The 17427-nt window shown below is 41.4% G+C and overlaps 1 protein-coding gene across 3 annotated transcripts in view; it reads left to right on the forward strand.

Moving 5' to 3' along the window:
* The window catches only part of LNPK (lunapark, ER junction formation factor), a 192374-nt gene extending 175298 nt beyond the window's left edge, over positions 1-17076 (forward strand). For 2 of the 3 annotated variants that reach the window (XM_033946157.1, XM_033946159.1), the window contains 2 exons: positions 4910-5080; positions 16162-17076. In XM_033946157.1, the coding sequence (XP_033802048.1) occupies positions 4910-5080; positions 16162-16349 (359 nt within the window). In that variant the 3' untranslated portion in view covers positions 16350-17076. The remainder of the gene's footprint in view (positions 1-4909; positions 5081-16161) is intronic. The other variant, XM_033946158.1, reaches the window with a different exon arrangement.
* Positions 17077-17427: the final 351 nt, after the last annotated feature.

Consider the following 17427-nt stretch of genomic DNA (forward strand, 5'->3'; position numbering starts at 1 on the left):
ATGATTGTAAACCACTTTGAACTTTAGAGCAGGATGTAAATTTTTAATAATTGCAATCTTTGTTTCTGTGTCCTGCAAAGAAAAGGGTTCATCAGCTCTGAAGAGGGTTACAAGTCAAATTTATCTTGGATATCTTTGAGACTATGAGATGACAATTCTAATAGCTCTGCGATGGCCACAACATATATGGTTTCTGCTTCTTTTAGTTATCAATTAGAAAGCCAGTTTGGTTAGTTTTCCAGCTCTGGACAAACAATCTGACCTTTACTTCATTCCAATATGAAATCTTTAGCCCTCATAGTCTAGATGCTGGGAGGATAGTTATGATTTTAGGTTTAGGTTTATGTGTTTAGGTTACTAAGACTCCACTAGTATGTATGAAATTTTAAATAGAAGACACTTTTTTCTAGAGCAAGGAAATTACCTTATAGCAAGTTTGGTATATAATGAGCAGAAGGATCTAATAGCTTCATCTTTTCAGAGTCCAATCTGAAGATTTCATTTTGTAAGGGTTCTTCTTTAGTGCAACTGGTGCTTACTGTTGCCATGCATATGGTAAACCATCTCCACTGTATACAATATTTAGCTTGTGAAAACTCTGCAAGATTTGCTTCAGAAGACCACTCATCAAGTGGTCTGTAGATGAGACCTCAGAGTGGTATTGACTAGTGCTGATTCACTGTCCGATTCACAAATCAAATCAATTCACTGATTCAGCTTGGCTGAATTGATTTGAATCGATTTGATTAAAAAAAAAAAAAATCGGACTTACCAATTCAGTCACCGGTTTGGGGGGGGGTAGTCCTATGACTTCCCCTTCTGATGGCAGTGGTAGCAGCAGCCTTCACACAGTGTTGGTCCTTCCTCTCTGCTGTGTCCTGCCTTCGCAGAAACAGGAAGTAGGTGGGACCAGCAGAGAGGAAGTAGAGAGCTGCACAGGAATCCTACAGAGTCAGAAAGAAGGCTTCTGGGTTAGCAGCTAGCCACGTGTAGGAAGGAACGCTGCTGACAACCTGAAGAAAGCGAGTGCGACTGGACCCAGAGGAAGGTAGTAGTGCATGGGCTGGGGGGGGGGACAGGTAAGAAAGTATAGGTGTTAGAATGAGCGATTTAACAGAAGATAAACAGAAATCAGAGACTGGGGCTAACATGATTTGAATAATAAAATAACCAGACAAACAAAAGGTATAAAAAATTTTATTTTCTATTTTGTGATTATAATATTTTAGATTTGAAATGTGTATCCTGGCACAGCTGGCGTTAGACAGTGAGCACGCACTAGAACCTAACATAGTTTGTTTTGTTTACATGTGACAGCGCCAGCGTGGGGGTTTTAGAGGGCAAAGGGGGGGGGGGGGGTGAAGAGACTTCAAAATAAACCTATCAACTAATTTTAAAGCTACACCTTAAGCGCCCTCCTCTTGAATTCCCCATCTTACCAATCCTTCAGAAAATCTCTGAAATCCCACTTATTCAACAAGTTTATCTAACCCTTCCATCCCACATACAATCCCAACACGCATCCCCTCCCACCTGCGCAATCCCACCCTCTTCTGTCCTCCTCTCTAAACCAATGCTGTAATCTTCATCTGCATTGATATCAGCAGTATCCATACTTTATTTACATTAGGGATTTCTATTCCACCATTACCTTGCGGTTCAAAGCGGATTACAAATGGATTGTCAGGACATTAGAAGTATTTAGGGAGTAGTTTGTACATTTCTTTGAGTTGCTAAGGATTACATTTGAATTGTCATGGTATTAGAAGTACATATGGAGTAGTTGCAGGTGATGCTTGGGACATTTCTGATTGAGTTAGTTCAGTTTTATGTGTTTTTTGAATAGAAGGGTTTTTATTTCTTTTTTGAAGGTTTTGTAGTCTGTGGTCGAGGTCAATAGGTTGTAGAGTTGGAGGTTGAGTGTTGCTGCTCGAGTGGCTAGGAGGTTGTACAGTTTTTTTTCTTTTAACGTTTTTGGTTGGAGGGTGTGTGAATAGTGTGTGGGTTCTCCTATATCTGGTTGAGGTAGATTGAATTAGTCAATTGTTCCAATAAGCTGGGCTGTCTCCGTTTATTGCTTTAAATAGTAGGCAGTAAAATTTGAAGTGTACTCTACCTTGTATTGGGAGCCAATGTGAGTCGTGGCATGCCTCTGTGATGCGGTCGAATTTCTTCAGTGAGTAGACCAGTCTTAGGACTGTGTTTTGTATTGTTTGTAGTTGTTTTATCATGGTTGCTTTGCAGGGGAGATATGTAGTATGTTGCAGTAGTCTATGAAGGTGTCAGGTCAAAAGCGCGCCGGGACAAAGGTGCGCGCAGACAATTGAGCGCAGTGCGGAGGTGCGCGCCGAAGAAAATTACTGTTTTTAGGGGCTCTGATGGGGGTTTTGTTGGGGAGCCCCCCCCACTTTACTTAATACAGATCGCGCCGCGTTGTGGGGGGCTTGGGGGGTTGTAACCCCCCGCATTTTACTGAAAACTTCACTTTTTCCCTGTTTTTAGGGAAAAAGTTAAGTTTCCAGTAAAATGTGGGGGGTACAACCCCCCAAACCCCCCACAACGCCGCCGCGATCTGTATTAAGTAAAGTGGGGGGGCTCCCCAACAAAACCCCCCGTCGGAGCCCCTAAAAACAGTAATTTTCTTTGGCGCATGCCTCCGTCTTGCGCTCAGTTGTCGGCGCGCGCCTTTGTCTTCCGCAATTATGTCTATGAACCGTCTATGACAGTGATTCCCAACCCTGTCCTGGAGGAACACCAGGCCAATCGGGTTTTCAGGCTAACCCTAATGAATATGCATGAGAGAGATTTGCATATGATGGAAGTGATAGGCATGCAAATTTGCTTCATGCATATTCATTAGGGCTAGCCTGAAAACCCAGTTGGCCTGGTGTTCCTCCAGGACAGGGTTGGGAACCACTGGTCTATGAGACCTAAGATTAGGGATTGCAACAAGAGTTGGAATTATTTTCTGTCTAAGAATTTTCTGACTTGCCTCAGGTTTCTCATGACTGCAAATGATTTTTTGTTTGTTTGTTTTGTTCATTTGTGTGTTTTGTTATTTTCAAGTAGGATGAAGTTTGTTTTGCCCTGATTCAGTTTCAGTTTGTGGTCTTTCATCCATGCTGCCACTGTTTCAAGTGTTCTGTGTATTGTGGCTGCCATGGTTGATAGAAAGGAAGGAGAATGGTGATGTCGTCTGCATAGTGGTAGGAGGTTAGACCTTGTTTGTCTAGGTAGGAGCCGAGGGAGGCAATGTATAGGTTGAAGAGTGTGGGAGAAAGAGGTGATCCTTGAGGTACTCCGCAGGGGTTAGACCATGGCTGGGATTTTTCTTTGTTTGTTTTAACTCTGTATGTTCTGGATTATAGGAATCCTTTAAACCATGATAGTACCTTACCACTGATTCCTAATGAGTCCAGTATCTGTAGACGGATGTTATGGTCTACTAGGTCAAAGGCTGCGGAGAGATCTAGTTGGATAATTAGCTTTTTTTTTTTTAGTATTTCAACTTTACTGTATACCTTCTTGAATTGAATAGGTATGACTGGTTATAAATAAAGCTATTATTATTATATCATGGAAATCGAATTGAAAAATCAATTCAGTTGGCAAAATTGAAATGAAACATTTTTCCTGAATTGGACAGCTCTAGTATTAATCAGTTGATGAAAGCCAAAGCAGTTGATTAGGTTGTATATCTGGTGGTTGTAAATTCAGCTTAACAAGGGCTACAGAAGAGGGCCCTGCAAATAAAGCCTGAACATGCTCTGCAGGTGAATAGGAAGTGTTTATTAGCACACAAACCCTGCCTGTTTCCTCACAGGTACAGGGAACAGATTATACTTTTTCATCCAGAACTAAGGTTCTGGGTTACAGAAACAAAAAAGGTTTCTTTTGGCTGCCACATCTCAAATTTAAGATTAGCAGTCATCTCTATCTGGTTCTAGCCAGGTCTGGTTCTAGCCAGACCCTGGAAATAAGTTAATAACTCCACAAACAGTGTCTTACCCCAGTCAGGCTCTTCTCTCTATCTGGACTCTCTACTCCCTCTGGGACCTCTCTCAATAATTCCAGTCTGGAGCAGAAATACTCTTCCCTGCTTGAGTCCCATCCCTCTGACTCTGCACTGAACTGAAAAGCTCAGGACATTCTGGGACAGGTAGTTCCCACAGATTTGTCCACCGCCCCCTATTGCACCAGGGTATAAATGCAGTTTCATTGAGGGAAAATCTCTGAATCTCTCACAGTGGTGGACACTTTTTACACAGTTCCAATCCTTAGTGACTTCAAAATTTATACAATGTACTTCTATAATGTATTAGTTCTGTACTGCATTATATTTTGATAATATTTTATATTTATTACAGTACTTGATACTTGGTCTTGAACAATATTAGAGCAGTTTACAAAAGAACAATAGGAAAAAGCAAAAATCTCACTGTAGACACTGCCGCCTTCTCCCAACACACACCCACACCCACACCCAAGCTAATCCAACAGCCTGAGAAATTGTTGTTGGATTTGTTTGGTTTTCTGTTTTTTAAATCCAGTCTGAACTTTGAGGTGGTGTTTCCAGCCTAAAATGATGAGAAATATAATTCCAGAGGAAGGAGGCCAGAATGGAAAATACAAAGTGATTGTAATCTAAATTTGCTTGATGAGGGGTGTTATAAGTAATGTTGTAGAAGAGGCATGCAGTATCAAAGAATTAGGAAAATATGCAGGTTAGCCAGTATATAAAACCTGGCTTAAAGAATAAAATAATGATCTTTTAATTTTATTTTCTAAATGATAGGGAACCAAGGATGTTAAACAAAAAGTGGGAAAACATGATCAGACCAATTAGCAATGCAAATGTCATCTGCTGACTGACTTAACACCATTGGATATCCTTTTTAAATCTTTTCAGCATTCAGATGTGCATACTGTTTTTTTCTAAATCCTGCAAGAAAAACTCGACCACAAGCTCCACGACTCCAAGAATTGAGTCTTGAAAAAAGATCAAGTACAGATGCTCAGATAACTGCTGATTCTTTACAAACTGATGGAACAAATTTGCCAGAGAATCAATCCACTAATGGTAAGTTTCATATTTTACATCTCCAGAAAACATTTTACTCAAAGCAAAATATTTTTGTGTTTTAAACATATTGTTCCCAATGTGTCAGTCTGCCGGTTCTAAATAGCTTCGTTAGAAAAGCATACAGGGACTTCTATGTAAATACTAGTCAGTAAAACGATTATGATAATAAGTAAGAGACTGACTATAATGGTAATAAATACCAGTGGGGAGAGAGCAATTGGCTCCTAAAAACCGCTCAGAAAAGTGAAACTCTGAAGGGGAGGTGGATACCTCCCCTTGGGACAAGAGTCTACCGTCCAGTCATTGCATTTGCTTTATAGAACATCACTTTCTGACCACTGGTAAAAATGTAATTTGTTTGAGTAAAATTTGCTAAATCGACAAAAATTGTTCAAAGTTGTTATGCACAAAAAACTCTTGCTCGTTGGAAAAGTGATACCATACACTTATCTGTACAAGCTTTAAGGTTTATGGTTGTAAGGGCTCTTGGGGGTCTCAACGCGGCCCCGTTTTGAATGTTCTGCTTCAGGAGACCCAATACTACACACTTTTAAACCTCTGTTGTAACCATATCTTTCCAAGAGATTATTGTTTATCAACTTCAGAGATTTTAAACGACGTTTGAATTCAGTGTGTCACATGTAAAAAATGGAAAGCGCGTTAGCTGTTCAAAAAGGTTATTTTAATAAGTTTAAGGATGTGTGGGGGCCATTGATAAACTATTGTAAAGAATAGTTATCATTTTTCCCTGATTTTAAATAAATGAAAGATTTGGGAGGGGGGGGGTTGACTTTTTAATATTCGATATGAAGAGTACAAATGATTTTATTATATTGTATGTATCAACTGATATTAGTATGGTGGGTGGGAAGGGGATAAATTCTATTTTGGGAACATGTGTGGTATTTCAAGTGATGTATTAAGTTAATCTGTTATTATTTTCATTACACTTGATATAAATATAAAATGAATAAAGAATATTAAAAAAAAGAGAATGAGGATCTCTCTTCACACACAGATTCTAAGGAAGAGAATGGGGCAAGCTTTCCCATACAGCTCGAGGAGAGTACAGAACTTCTCAGCACCCCTATAGTGCTGTCCCAAGAACAGTCAGAGGATTGAAATCCTCTGACGTTTGAAATCTCTGAAGTTGATAAACGATAATCTCTTGGAAAGATATGGTTACAACAGAGGTTTAAAAGTGTGTAGTATTGGGTCTCCTGAAGCAGAACATTCAAAACGGGGCCGCGTTGAGACCCCCAAGAGCCCTTACAACCATAAACCTTAAAGCTTGTACAGATAAGTGTATGGTATCACTTTTCCAACGAGCAAGAGTTTTTTGTGCATAACAACTTTGAACAATTTTTGTCGATTTAGCAAATTTTACTCAAACAAATTACATTTTTACCAGTGGTCAGAAAGTGATGTTCTATAAAGCAAATGCAATGACTGGACGGTAGACTCTTGTCCCAAGGGGAGGTATCCACCTCCCCTTCAGAGTTTCACTTTTCTGAGCGGTTTTTAGGAGCCAATTGCTTTCTCCCCACTGGTATTTATTACCATTATAGTCAGTCTCTTACTTATTATTATAGGTTCTAAATAGCTGGCAAAGGTAGTACCTTTTGTGTTACCTGGGCATGCTATGAGAGTTTCACTGAGGTCACTTTAAAAATTATCTTTTAGAATTAAGGATGTGCATGAACAAAAAAGTGGGTTCTGGATTTTTTTTATTTTTTTACAATTTTTGACACTTCAACAATTTTTCAGACATTTGTTGCATAGTTAAATCAGTTTTTGCAGACACAAAATTGGAAATACATGTTAATGAATGCTCATCCCTACTTAGTCTCAATCATAGAGTGACACTACCACAACTTCAGAGATAGTTCATTCCTCCCGCTCAAACGCACAGCCTCCATAGCACCGTATAGCAATTTGGCTGGTAGACTTTTATAATAATGGTGCTGTCTAGTGTGACACACATTATTCCTGAACCTTTGGGTAGTCAACCGCTTCTCTTGAGAATTCTTATAGAGAGCCTCATTAGCATTCTTTTACTCCGCCTCCCATCCCTCTGGGCTGTTTTTGTCTTCCCTCCGTGGCCCTTGATAGGCAGACTTGTGCGCATGATCATGATGCTCTAAGGTCTGGTGTTTCTAGTAGCTCCAGATTGGCCGAAGTATGTAGACTGGTCTGTCTCCAAAGGGATCAAGGTCTCAAACTTCCATGTTATCCACGAGTGCTCACACAGGACCCAATTGCCCTACAGGATCTGGACCCTTCGGTGTTACGGTATGGCACTTGAGCACACGGCGCAAGCATGCAAAGGCTAGTCAGTCAAAGTGGTCTCTTCCCTTCTAAAATGTAGAAATACACGTATGTGAAATACTGGAAGTATTTCTAAGCTTGGTGCACTCAGAGGTGTGAAGATCTGAACTTGGCTCTGATATTTGGTGCTCACCTTCCTGCAGGATGGACTGGAAAAAGGCCTAGTGGTTGGCTCCCTGAAAGTTCAGATTGTGGGGCTCTAGTGTTTTGGGCCTAAGGTTAATAAGAACACCATAGCCACACTTCAGACATGGCCAGGATTTTGAAGGGTGCTTTGCAGCTCTGGTGCAACATCTTTTACTACCATGGAGTCCTAATCTAGTCCTCCGGGCCATGGCTAGAATGCCTTATGAACCTCTAGAGCACAGGTGTCAAAGTCGGTCCTCGAGGGCCAGAATCCAGTCGGGTTTTCAGGATTTCCCCAATGAATCTGCATGAGATCTATTTGCATGCACTGCTTTCAATGCATATTCATTGGGGAAATCCAGAAAACCCGACTGGATTCCGGCCCTCGAGGAGGGACTTTGACACCCCTGCTCTAGAGCAAGCTTCCCTGATGGGTCTTACCACCAGAAACACCATTTTGATTGTGATTACCTCAGCCTAATGAGTGTTGGAACTGCAGGCATTATCAGTATTTCAGACTTGGGCATGGTTTAGCGCACAGTCCCATCTTTCTTACCAAAAGTGGTTTCTAGCGTTCATATCATTCAAGAAGTGTGATTGCCTGCCTTCACTCATTCAAGATTGAGGAAGAACATAAGATTTGCTATTGCTGGGTCAGACCAGTGGTCCATCGTGCCCAGCAGTCCGCTCACGCGGCGGTCCTTAGGTCAAAGACCAGTGCCCTATTTGAGTCTAGCCTTACTCGTATGTTCTGTTCCAATAAGAACTTATCCAACCTTTTCTTGAATTCCTGAAGGGTGCTTTCCCCCATAACAGCCTGTTGAAATTGTTGGATATGTGCAGCGTGTTACTGCAGTATCTAGAATTTATGAACAAATTTTGACTGCCAGATCCCTGCCCTAGACTCTGGGGACTGCTTTGATACATCACAAAGGTTCAATAATAATGTGTCTGTTACACTAGAACAGTGGTCTCAAACTCAAACCCTTTGTGGGGCCACATTTTGGATTTGTAGGTACTTGGAGGGCCGCAGAAAAAATAGTTAATGTCTTATTAAAGAAATGACAATTTTGCATGAGGTAAAACTTTTTATAGTTTATAAAACTTTCCTTTAATAGTTAAAAGGAAAGATATATAAACTATAAAGTTTTACCTTATGCAAAATTGTCATTTCCTTAATAAGACATTAACTATTTTTTCTGTGGCCCTCCAAGTACTCTATTTTTTCTGCAGCCCTCACATTTAAAGTTTAATATCTTTTCTTTCTCAAAACTGACACATTTTAATCACTATATTGAAAATAAAATCATTTTCCCTACCTTTGTTGTCTGGTGACTTTATTTTTCTGTACTTTCAACTACGTTTCGAGGGCCTTCTTGTCCTTTGACTGTTTTTCTCTCCGTCTTCACGTTCTGCCTTGCATCCATCTTTGACATTAACTTAATGTTCAATTTTTCTGCTTTCTTTTCAAAATCTACGTTTCCATGTCTTTCCCTTCTATCTCTCTCTTCTTCCGTCCTATTTCCATGGTCTGGCATCTCTTTCCTTCCTTTCTCTCCCTCACTCCTTCCTTCCTTTCCCCTAGTCTGGCATTTGTCTCCTTCCCTTCCCCCATGCCCTGGCATCTCTCCCTCCCCCTCCATGGTCTGATATCCTTTCCTTCCCTCCCTCCCATGAACTTGGCTTCTCTTGTTCCTCTCCTCTCACTTCCCTCTCTTTCCCCAATTGAGTGCAGCAGCAACAGAAGCAGCATTTCCCTTCCCCCTTTCCTGTGCAGCAGAAGCATTTCTCTTCCCCTTTCCCTCCCCCTCCCTTTCCCTGTGCAGCAGCAGCATTTCCCTTCCCCCTTTCCTGTGCAGGAGAGGCATTTCTCTTCCCCTTTCCCTCCCTATCCCTTTCCCTGTACAGCAGCAGCATTTCCCTAGGGTCCCCCTTTCCTATGCAGCAGAAGCATTTCTCTTTCCCCTCCCCTACCTTGTGGAGCAGCAGCATGTCTGGCCTGTTCAGTTGATCTTTCCGTTCAAAGCCGCGGGTGGTGGCTCCTCGCGAGATCCGCGCCTGCGTCTGAAGCCTCTCTGATGTTGTGACGTCAGAGAGCTTCCGATGCAGGAGTGGATAGCGCAAGGAGCCGCCAACCCGCGGCTTTGAACGGAACGATGGACTGAGCCGACCAGACACGCTGCTGCTCCAAAAGGAAGGGAAGGGGAAGAGAAATGCTGTCTTGATAGAGTCCAGACCGCGGGCCGCAAAATAGACCTGGAGAGAGCAGCATGATCGCGTGTTTGAGACTGCTGCACTAGAAGGAAAGATTAGGTAAGTCAAAGTTCAGCTTTCCAGCAAGTTGAGGCAGAGGATCTCCCTGTGAACTGTTTCAGCTCTATCTGCAGTGTTTTTCCTTTCAGCACATGTTTATGTCAGTACCAGCAAATAGCTTGAATCAGAGATTTGGGTGGGTCTAAAATGAATAAAGATTTTTGAAAAAAAAAAAAAGGAGTGTTTTTGTGGTTTGCCTGCATTCCCCACCCCTAAAATCTCTGTTTTTGAGGGTTCTCTGTGGGCCAATTTTAGTCAAAATAGGCCTTCAGTGGCTATCTTAGATTTTTCTAGATTTCATCATCAGGATAACAAGTGTTATCCAGAGACAGCCTGCCCAGATATTCTCACAAACCCTCCCATCTCCCCTGGTTGGCTTCTTAGCTGGCTTACTGAACTGAGCAACTGCACGCCTACATTGGGCGGGAAGGCACTTACGCACGTGCAGTGTGGTTAGTCACAAACTATCTAAAGTTCTTAAAGTGCCGATCCACTTTTGCAGCTGTCCGTACCTGGGCTCTGTGGATGATGTCGCTCACATGTGAGAATATCTGCCTGTTGTCCCTGGATAACACCTGTTACAGTAAGTATCTGTTGGATAGTATTTTCATTCTGGAAAAATAGTACATCATCCTTTTGCACTCTCATCTGTTCTGGCACATAAATCTTTGTGCTAAGTCCATGCAAGGTTAAAACAGTTGCGTATAAAATTTATGTAGCCTGGTTACATTGTTTCAGTGAATCCCTAAGTAAACAGATGCTAATTCAACCTCCACATGATACAAAGTTAAACACCAATAGAAAAGTGAAACAGTTCTATTAGCAAGGCATACATTCCATACAAAACCCGGATTAACAGATGTTTAACTACGGTATTAGATTTAAATTGTTAATCATCTGTGAAGCTTGGCGTTGTATGGGATGTACACCTCACTTATTGTAAACACAACATCCCTCTGCAAATATTTTGCATAATTACTATTTTTAGTTTATAATAGTGAATATAACAGGTGTAAAAACTTGACATTCTTTCAGTATTTTATAGCATATCCTTTTGGCAGAAATGCCTACCTTCAAATGTTTTCTTTAGCCAATTGAGTTCTGTTCTAGCTTTTGGAATTTTTTTTCACATCTTCCTTGCGGAACTCTCAAATATTCTTAAGTCTCCTTGTACGCAGTGCATGTTTGAGATTGCCCTACACATTTTCAATAATCAGGGATTGTAAAGACATTCCAAAATCTTCTTATGTTCAAATGTATTATATTGAGATCAACGGAAAGAAGTACAGAAGCATAAACAAATACAGAAAACAAGCTCACATTTTGTCAATGGAAAACACAGTATTAAACCACCTCCCCCACCCACACAACCACCAATCAACAAAATGAGCACTAGGTAAACACAAGTTGCCACTCCCCCAATCCCCCCAAACCCACCCCAATCCCCGGTCCTCCATCAATCCCAACCCAAGACATCCAATCGGGGGGGGGGAGGGGGGAGAGAGCCAATTTTGTGCAAAGCAAACAAGTGTAGAGATCAGTCCAAAGCAACAAGTCAGCAGTTCAGGAGGCGGCTACGGGCCACCAGATTCAAAGTGTTCCAAAATCTTCTTATATACTTAAGTACCTTAGATTTTATTTTTGAGATGTTTTGAATTGTTATATTGATCCAACCGGTTTTCAACTTCATCTGTTTCAGTTTTTTTCACCGAGTGTCAGACATGAACTTCTTGGATTTATTGGTATTTAGATAAATCCATTCTTTCTCTCATACCATATTTCCTGTGACATTGGATGCTGCAGAATCCCAAATTCTAATGACCCATGAGGTCATATGTTTTTTGTTGGGTTTTTTTTTTTTTTTGGAGGGGGTTCTGACAACTCTCCCATGTAGATTATGGTATGAGCAACACTGTATTGTGGACCTGGGCACAGCTACTCTAGTGTCATCTACACCTTTTCAGTAGGTCGTTGGCGGTGAGCTGTGGTTTCCATTTTGCAGATCTGGCCAATTTTTGGCTATTTCAGGAAAAACCTGATAGGTCTTCCAGATCCAGTTTTTACTTCATCAGTTCATGTGATTTTCTGACAACTGAAATTGCTAGCTGGAAGTATTTTAGAGATTAGAGATTATTTTTTTAATAAATAGCTCTCACCTGCTCTAATAGTGACTTCTTTATTACTTAGAGGAGCCCATGGCTATAGGAAGTAGAGAAGCCACAGGTAGAGAGGTTAGAAGGTCAATATTTGTTCAAATTTGGAATTATTTTCTACCTGAAATCTGATCAAATCACTAAAATCTTTGTGCCTTAATGAATCGATTAGAATGGTAGCAACATAGAAACATAATGGCAGATAAAGGCCAAGTGGCCCATCCAGTCTGCCCTTCCACAGTTACCATATCTCTTCCTATCTCTAAGAGATCCCATGTGACTAACCCAGGCTCTCTTGAAATCAGAAACAGTCTCTTTCTCCATCACCTCTAATGGGATACTGTTCCACGCATCTACCACACTTCTGTTAAAAAAGTATTTCCTTAGATTACTCCTGATCCTTAACTTCATCCTATGCCTTCTCATTCTAGAGCTTCCTTTCAAATGAAAGAGACTCGACTCATGCATATACATCACTTAGGTATTTAAATGTCTCTATCGTATCTCCCTGCCCCATCACTTCTAGTTTAAAGCACTCTTCAGTAGATTAGCCAGCCTGCTGCCAAAGACACTTCTTCACTTCTTTGATAGATGCACACCATCCCTACTCAGCAGCCCCTGGAAAATCATCCCATGGTCCAGTTAGCCAATACGCTCTCAATGACACCATCCACGTAGCCAAGCATTCATTCCAGGATGCGAGCTTCTCTGCCCTGGCCTTTACCCTCGACAGGGAGGATGGATGGAAATACCATCTGCGCACCTGTCTGCTTCACCTTTTTTCACAAAGCCACAAAGTCACTTTTGATACGTTTTCAGGGGGTACCTGGCAGTATCGTTTGTGCCAACATGGATGAGCAGCATCATATAATAGTCATCATGCTTGTTGAGTCTCGGCAAGCTCTCTAACATCTTGGATTTTGGCACCAGGCATACAGCATACCTCTCATGACATCTTGTCTGGTCTGCGGACAAATGCTTCTTTACCCCTCAGAAGGAAATCACCAACTACCACTACCTTATACCTCGTAGTGGTCACGGATCCAGTAATTTTTGGGATTTCAAGCTTTTGGTTCTTCCTCTCCTTGGGATGCTCTTTTCTCCTCCCCTTCCAAGACAACATAATGATTCTTCAGTTCAAGGGCAGGGGAAGTCACAGTACCAAACTTGCAGTGTTCAATAATCTGAGTCCAGCTATCTTCCGTTAGCACAGCCTCCTCATCCCTACTGCTGGAAATCTTTGACAACTCATGAACCATTTCATCAATGTACCTCTCATTCTCATGAATGCTTCTCAGTCTTGCCACCTCCTCTTTCAATTCCTTTACTTCCTTCATGAGAGATTCAAGCTAGAGAATGACACGGTGGCAGTTACCTGCTGCTAGCCACGGGTAGCTCGCTGAAATGGTTGCGGGGGAAGTGCTCACTGTGGGCACGGGGACAAGGCCATCCACCGTCCCGTGGAGCGGTGAATGGCCTTGTCAGCAGTTAAGGGAGGGAAGGCGTGCGGTCATCAATCGCGCGTGGCCCCCTCCCTCCTTACCTACTGCCAAATATATCTCCTTCCCTCCCCCTTACCTTCATGGTGCTTTCGTAAAAAACTTACTGAAGCTGGCAAAGCCTGCCTGCAGTCGCGTGTGTGTGTGGGCAGAAGTTTCTCCTCTGATGCAACTTCTACTCACATGGCGCTGTGGTGTAAACAAAATTAAAAAAACAAAAAAGACTTTTCCTCCCTCTGTTAAATCCTAGCTCATGTTCGCGGTCTAATACCAGCTCTGGCAGGATACACATTTCAAATCTGACATATTGTAATCACAAAACAGAAAATAAAATTATTTTTTTCTACCTTTTGTTGTCTGGTCATTATTCAAATCATGTTGATCCCAGGCTCTGCGATCCCAGGCTCTGTTAACTCGCTTGCCGGGGTTTCCTGCCCATTTGTCATTTTCTTCTTTCTCTGTGCTAACCATCCATCTTCCATCTCTGTCCTCCCCTTCTGTTTTCCTTCCCTCCCTTCCCCTGGAGCTCTGGCATCTTTCCTTTTTTCATCACCATCCCTGCAACTGCAGTGATGGACCCCCAACATCCCCAGATCCACCATCTCTCCTTTTCTCAACTACCCTTTCATCGAGTATCTCTCCCTTCTTCCACATCACCCCAGCTCTCCTATTCTCTTCCCAACTACTCTCCTATCCAGTATCTCTATTCCTACCCCCCCCCACACACACACACCATCACTTGTGTCAATTTCTCTCCCTTTCTGTTCCTTCCCTCCCTAAATCCACTGTCCTCCATCTTTCTCCATCTTCTCTGTTTTTAGATCCATTATTTCTTCCCACCATCCCTTCCCCCCCCAGTCCAGCATATGCACGTCTCTTTGAACCTCCCTTCCCTTCCTCCATGTACTTCTACACCAGGGGCCCCCCTGAAGGTCTGCATGTTCCCCCTTCTTTGTAGCATCCTCCAGATTCCCCCCTGGCCTCCCGGTCTCATCTTCAGCTAATTAGGACATCCTACAGAGGATGGTCAGTGCTGTAGCGATCCTAGCAGGCTGCCGTTGGCCTCCGTAGTACATTCCCTCTGCCACGGTCCTGACCCTCTGACGTCAGGGGCGGGATTGCGGCAGAGGCAATGTGCTGTGGACTACAATGGTAGCCTGCTAGGATTGCTACAGCACCAGCGATCCTCTTCAGGCTGCCCTAATTAGCTGAAAGAGAGATCGGGAGGCCAGTGGGGAAGCCAGAGGATGCTACAAAGAACGCCTATGCACTGCAGCACTTCCCGACTGACCCTCATCCCCTAAAGCAGGAGCAGCAACAGCAGTGGATGGCCAGCAAGAGGCAGCAATACTGCTCCTGCTTTAGGAGACCTGAATGAATCGGCGAGCCCAATTAAAAAAAAAAAAATGAATTGATTCACCAAAGTGAATCGATTTGAATCGGCAAATCAGACAGCACTACTCCATTGTCCCCAGTACACTTTAACATCTATATGAGTACATTGAAACATTACAATCTGACAGCTGAGGAATACCTATTTACTTATGCCGATGATATCTTTATCTTACTTGAAGTTGATCCAGATCTTACTAATTTTGTTCCTAATATAAATCATTCCATTTCCAAACTTCAAGCTTGGGCAATGTCTGTGCAAATGAAACTCAATGCTGCAAAACCCAAACTTTTGTGGTTAGGGCCAAAACTGGATTGCATTCCCTTTGCTGTGACTCTGGACTCAGGAGTGTCCCTGCAGATTGAATTTTCCTCCAAAATATTAGGTATCCTTATAGATTCTTTGCTCACATTTAAGGATCAAATAAACTCTCTTGTTAAGAAGTACTTTTTCAATCTTTGCATGCTGAGGAAAGTCTGGGCACTATCTCATCTGCAACATTTTTCTGTCCTGGTTCAGTCTGTTATTCTAGCCCAGTTGGATTACTGTAATGCAGTGTATCTAAGATTAACCAAGACCAGCCTGCAAAGGCTTCTTCAATTGATACAAAATACTGCTGCTAAATTGATCTTTGGAAAAGCAAGTTTGAACATGTCTCCCTATTGTTGAAAAAATTACATTGGCTTCCTGTCCATCTTAGGATTCACTTGAAATGTGCATGGATTGTCTTTAAGATCTTGTTTGGTTTTTTCCGTGCCTCTTGTTCCTCTATTCTGGAATGTTCAGAGATCCTGCTTTGCGAGAAATACCCAAAGATTTAAACTCTTTTCCCTCATTCAAGGGAAGTAAAGATGTTAATAAACTGAGTCAATCTTTCTCCTTTAAATTGACTGAAATTTGGAATGGAATGCCGTTTACTATAAGGGGTCCAATTAACTGTATTTCGTAAAACCCTGAAAACATTTCTGTTTGTAAAACATTTTGGAAATCATTCTTATTAAGTTTCCTATGACTTGTTATTCTGTCCCTTTCCTGTAAGCTCTGCCTTAACAGTACAAGCTTCGAACACTTATGATTTTAAAGTGTTTGAGGCTTGTGCAGATGAGAACAGAGCTGGCAGGAATGGGGCAGGGACAGGAAAATAACTTGCCGGGATGGGCTGGGAGAATGAGTTTCTGCGGGGATGGGGAAAAATTTATCCCCATGTTTTTCTGTAGTTGGGGGGCAAATGATTTTGCACAGGTTTCATCCATTCTTTGTTTTTAGAATTCTTGAAACAAAAAGTGCCACCTGCTGAAGCAGATGAGATGAGTGAAGAGCGAGTTCCAAGTATGGAAGAGCAATGGGATGATTTAACAGATGAGGAAAAACAGGAATCCCCAGAAATTAAAAGAGAAAATTCAGAAGCTGGCATTGTCACTGAACAATGTGAAAAGTCTTTAATGGAAACATAATGAATGCTTCATGTGTCCTAGTAATAAGCTCTTTGTAGCTATGTTTATGCCAATTATTTCTTTTCAGGTGGGTATTTGTATGGCACATTTTAGCATTCACTTAAGCTTCAGGTTGTATTGCTGCTAAATGCTAGTTGGTACTGTAAATGTGAAAATGCATTTTTACTTTTAAAGACTTGCACTTCAGAATGTACACTTGGTACTAGTTAAATAAAAAATCAAGAGTACTTTTAATTTACACAAGTATTTTAAATAATGCATGTGCAGATTAATTATACATGCAGTTGTATTTAGTGAGAGGCTTTAATCTGCTTCTGTTGGAAAATAAAATTGTGATTGCATGAGATGCAACTTTTTTGGAAATGTAATTTTGCCACTTAATACTAACTGTATGAATTTTGTATTCATTTGGGAGCTAATATGTCTAGTTATTCATCCATTTGAAGCAGTACGGAAATTACAATTGTGTAAACGTTTTTTATATGGAATGCAGTTACATAACATATGTGTCGCCTTCAAATATTGTTTATTGGAAATAGGAGATATGACACCATATATAAAATTAGCCATGTGTTTACATAATAGGGACATAGGATGTGCTTCATATTGTACTTGAATACTGAATATTTATATCTGTACAGTAATAATTCAGGAGTCTATTTTGCACCGTTTTGTGTTTACATTTTGTTTAAAGAAAATAAAGATTTAATATTTAGCATGAATGGTACCCTGTTTGTCTACCAGTGCTCCTATACTGCCTCACACATTATTTTTACAAATTGTAATTACATTTGAACTTATTTCCTTTATTAGTGATTGGATTACTCCGCATAACAAGAAGGAAAACTGCCTTTCATTTGAAGCCATATAGGCTGATAAATCACTTATGTGGGTCTATCCGCTGATATTGGTTAGTGCTGCTGAACACCAGCACTAAGCACTAAAGTAGAAACCAGCAATTTTATGGGTGGTTCAGACACAGAGTTGGCACTTATGCAGTTAAGTACTGATATTCAGCACTTAACTGTCTAAGTTAACCAGACAAATTGGACCATATAAAACTCATTCCTGTCTTTAT

The sequence above is a fragment of the Geotrypetes seraphini genome, chromosome 5, assembly GCF_902459505.1.
Source record: "Geotrypetes seraphini chromosome 5, aGeoSer1.1, whole genome shotgun sequence".
Classification (NCBI taxonomy): Eukaryota; Metazoa; Chordata; class Amphibia; order Gymnophiona; family Dermophiidae; genus Geotrypetes; species Geotrypetes seraphini.